We start from the raw sequence: 4734 nt of genomic DNA, 5'->3' as shown, positions 1-4734 counted from the left end.
TTTCGGAGAAGAATAGGCGAAAGTAAAAAGATTCGTATATTTCGATCACGCACGCACGTGTACTACGGAAAGATGATTTCGTGAGGCCGAGCGGTCCCTTTTGAACGTCCACCTCATGGTACAGCTGGTAGCGTCCCTGGCTGAAGATTGTATAGTACCGCACTACCGAGGGTTATGGAGCTCATAAGTTGTGCCAATTCAGCGCCAGCCGAAGGATACTCGCCTGAGCCAGTACCTAAATATCCAGTCTTTAGATTTATCCCTTTTAACATCTGGCCTGCAGAAGTGGGATTGAAGCGATGAAGTAAAGTTACAAGGGTATAAACAGCTTGCCAATGCACTTACGTAAGATGGATCATATCAAAAGCTTCAAGTCAAAGTGAAAGAATTTGTTATTCACCAAGAGCTATGATCTCGGTGATTTAACTATTAATGAGGAATATGCACTGTGACTTACTCCAGTATGTATTTGATACAAGTTTGTAGAGTATGTACTACGTAACAGCATGACGTTGTATTACTTTGTGTATTATTTTTAATAAGAAAACGATTGTAGGTGCTACAGAGAACTCTGGCAGAGTAGAACCAGATAAACGACAAAAACCATAAACAATCACAATACGTATGACTAACCCAAACTGCAGCTAAAGAATAAATCATGACGGGTTTGATACAGGAATTTATTTTCGTTCTTAACATAACAAAATCCATGTATAGCAGTATGAGTAGATTGTATGCCAATTTGTCCATCGTTACATGCTTCATCTTCTCTTTTTCCTCTTTCTTCTCCTTCTCTCTTTTCTCTCCTCTTTTTTTTCTCGTTTTATCTGTCTCTCAGGACTGCCTTAGACCATCTTCTCTTTTTTCTCTTTCTTCTCCCTCTCTTTTCTTTCCTGTTTTCTTTTTCTTTTCTCGTTTTATCTGTCCCTCAGGAATGCATTTTATAAAGATGATCTTGTCCTTGAAGATAAACCTATTGTTCGAGCCCCGCACTCCTCTCCTATTCCCATCAGTGACTGTCACTTGCCCCAGCACTCCAGGTGCATAGAGCTTCTGGAATAGGTTCCCTTTCTTTCTTTCTTCCACCTGTGTGACGAGTTTTTGCTCGCATATATCAATCACCCTGCACGTGTGTACTGACGTATTAACTGAACCATTAACCAATTAGAAGAAGAAGGTGAAGGTAAGGAATCTACGCCAGGAGGCGCGTAGCTGCGGTCGAAGCCGTCACCTTTGCCCTATGTGTTTGGACTGCTGGGGCAGGTAACAATCACTGGTGGGAGTTGGAGAGAATCGCGGGATTCGAGCCCACAACTTAGCGAACGTAAGACCAGCACGCTCTCCGATTACGCCACCAGCGCACTAATCAAATAATTAAAACACAAGATTGAAATTACACGCACACGTGGACTGAAGGACGAATCATTTTTATTCAAACCAAGAACAGCAAAAGACAACAGTGGCTCTCTCATACAGAATCAGTGTGTGTCAGGATCAGTGGTAGACGTGATGATGATGGTGTCCACCGAAGCGATCGTAGTGGATGATATCATGGACATGAGGCCGATGATGATAAGGGTAGCGATGACCATAACCACCATAACCGCCATAACCGCGATGAAGACCTCTTCCAGCAAGAAGTCCAAGTCCAAGAGCGAGTCCTCCAAGGAGACCAAGACCCCTTCTGTGGGGATCAGCCTCTGCCACTGCCGTAGGGTCCGCGTCGGGAGCCGCTAGCGCTGAGGGATCGGGTATGGCGCGACTGGTGGCCATGAGGCAAGAAAGCACCAAGAACGCGCCTAAGAGAACCACAACCTGTAGAGTATGAATATCGAATACATAAGAACATAAGAATATAAGAATGAAGGAGACTGCAAGAGACCATAAGGCCTACACTAGGCATCTTCGTATCCATCACCACCTGTCATCCCTGTCCATAAAGTTGTCTAAGACAGGTGTTGATGAATCCCTTCAACAGTTTTGTAAAGTTAAACGTGGTTCAAGTACTGCTGCACACTCTGCTGCAGCCAGGATTAGAGCAATATGTCTCCCAGGTTAGGTTGACAGATAAAATTAAAAGTAAATGATTGAATAAAGTAAAATAGATAATAATTTTAAAAAATGCACGTCTGCTTACACACAATACATACACGTATGTATATTTGCACCAGGGGAATAGTTTTACTCAATATTTACACAATTTGAAATATATGCAAAATCAAACATCAGTAATTACATAAAATGTTCTAACCTGTCCACGATGGGATAACCACGGCGACTTGTTTGCAACCACAGATTATGAAATCAACCATATGTATGCACACATACACACTCACTTATAAACAAGAGCACGCACGCACACATACGCATATGTATATATGCATTATATATATATATATGTGTGTGTGTGTGTGTGTGTGTGTGTGTGTGTGTGTGTGTGTGTGTGTGTGTGTGTGTGTGTGTGTGTGTGTGTGTGTGTGTGTGTGTGTGTGTGTGTGTGTGTGTGTGTGTGTGTGTGTGTGTGTGTGTGTGTGTGTGTGTGTGTGTGTGTGTGTGTGTGTGTGTGTGTGTGTGTGTGTGTGTGTGTGTGTGTGTGTGGGTGTGTGTGTGCGTGCGTGTGTGTGTGTGTGTGTGTGTGTGTGTGTGTGTGTGTGTGTGTGTGTGTGTGTGTGTGTGTGTGTGTGTGTGTGTGTGTGTGTGTGTGTGTGTGTGTGTGTATGTGTGTGTGTGTGTGTGTGTGTGTGTGTGTGTGTGTGTGTGTGTGTGTGTGTGTGTGTGTGCATATATGTATGTTTATATGTATGTATGTATGTATGTATGTATGTATGTATGTATGTATGTATGTATGTATGTATGTATGTATGTATGTATGTATGTATGTATGTATGTATGTATGTATGTATGTATGTATGTATGTGTGTGTGTGTGTGTGCATATATGTATGTTTATATGTATGTATGTATGTATGTATGTATGTATGTATGTATGTATGTGTGTGCATGTATGTATGTATATATGTATGTATGTATGTATGTATGTATGTATGTATGTATGTATGTATGTATGTATGTATGTATGTATGCATGTATGTATGTATATATGTATGTATGTATGTATGTATGTATGTATGTATGTATGTATGTATGTATGTATGTATGTATGTATGTATGTATGTATGTATGTATGTATGTATGTATGTATGTATGTATGTATGAATGTATGTATGTATGTATGTATGTATGTATGCATGTATGTATGTATGTATGTATGTATGTATGTATGTATGTATGCATGTATGCATGTATGCATGTATGCATGTATGCATGTATGCATGTATGTATGTATGTATGTATGTATGTATGTATGTATGTATGTATGTATGTATGTATGTATGTATGTATGTATCTATGTACATATATGTGTTTGTGTCATTTTGACATTTGGAAATAAACTCTTCTGCTGGGATTCGAACCCTCGCCAGAGCAGTTTGCTTCTTACAAGGCGAAGACCGTACTCGTCACTCCACCACGAACTAATTCGTTCTGTTTTGAAGGGTCGTGGTCGAGTGACGAGTACGGTCTTCGCCTTGTAGAAGCAAACCGCTCTGGCGAGGATTCGAATCCCAGCAGAAGAGTTTATTTACATATATGTGTGTTCATATGTATGTATGAATACATGTATGTATGTATATATGTATGTATGTATGTATGTATGTATGTATGTATGTATGTATGTATGTATGTATGTATGTATGTATGTATGCATGTATGCATGCATGCATGTATGTATGTATGTATGAGAAACAAATTATGTATATGACTGTTCTGTGACAAAGTCCAAGTGATCAAAGTAGTTTGTTGGAAAGGAACAGATGTAACAATTTAGACAATTCTTACCAAAACTGTCAGTGATTAACCACTTTTTCACATGATTATGTACAACATAAAAAATTGTCCTGTCCATGTAAGTGTATATAGAATACTGTGTGTGTTCTGTGCACTTCTGTCCTCCGTTCCTTTGACACTAACATACAAGAACACTAAGCACGTACTATCTTCATATTCCAAGTGTTTGTGATCTATCTCGTATCTACTGGAGTCAATCTTCTTCGTGAGGCGCAGAGTTCTTGTTCGGTTATAGTCACCCGGGCGACTGTAGTGCCAACGCTGACGGCCGTCCCTTATATACGCCAACCGACGAGTTGATCTCTCATTGCGTATGCAGGCTGTGTTATTTGAAATGCTTCGTTAGTAAACGTTTAAGAATATCATCTATAGGGTTCAGTCTATTGTCAAAATGAGTTATGTATCGTTCTCAGATAAAGGTGAATATTTTCGTAAGAATTGGCGATGTTGAGTTACTTTTATGTAATCTTCGTGTATTCCCCGGGGAATTCCAGTCCTGGAAAGGCTCTCAGCAAACCTGTCGATGTCTTCTTGCCACTTGTTATGCGTGGATTGTCCTCATGCATAGTAACACATCTGTATCTACTACTTCAAGTCCTCTGCACAGACATCCTTCGCTCTTTGAGCCCATTTCCAATAATAGTTCACTAGTACAGAAGAAAAATAATCTTCCTATGAACTAACGTAGATGGATCTTACAATAGATTTTATGCTAAATTGAAATATGTTTATGGAGGTTTTACTATCAGGCGTTATTTTAGGTGATGAAATGATTGTTTTGTCCTGCTCATCACTGAGTGACCCAAAGATATTCCGGGAAATAGTCTTC

The 4734-nt window shown here is 39.9% G+C and overlaps 1 protein-coding gene across 1 annotated transcript; it reads right to left on the bottom strand.

Annotated features, from left to right (window-relative positions):
• Positions 1 to 1406: 1406 nt before the first annotated feature.
• Positions 1407 to 4186, bottom strand: LOC143022890 (uncharacterized). Its single transcript, XM_076181287.1, has 2 exons — positions 4052 to 4186; positions 1407 to 1815 (listed from the first exon to the last, which is right to left on the bottom strand). The coding sequence occupies exons 1-2, from the start codon at positions 4058 to 4060 to the stop codon at positions 1495 to 1497; spliced, it is 330 nt and encodes a 109-aa protein (XP_076037402.1). The 5' UTR covers positions 4061 to 4186; the 3' UTR covers positions 1407 to 1494.
• Between the last annotated feature and the right edge of the window lie 548 nt (positions 4187 to 4734).

Source organism: Oratosquilla oratoria, unplaced genomic scaffold (assembly GCF_046742065.1).
Source record: "Oratosquilla oratoria isolate Oo_2021 unplaced genomic scaffold, ASM4674206v1 SCAFFOLD218, whole genome shotgun sequence".
Classification (NCBI taxonomy): Eukaryota; Metazoa; Arthropoda; class Malacostraca; order Stomatopoda; family Squillidae; genus Oratosquilla; species Oratosquilla oratoria.
The sequence above is the reverse complement of the archived record's forward strand: the minus strand, read 5'-3'. Positions and strand labels throughout refer to the sequence as shown.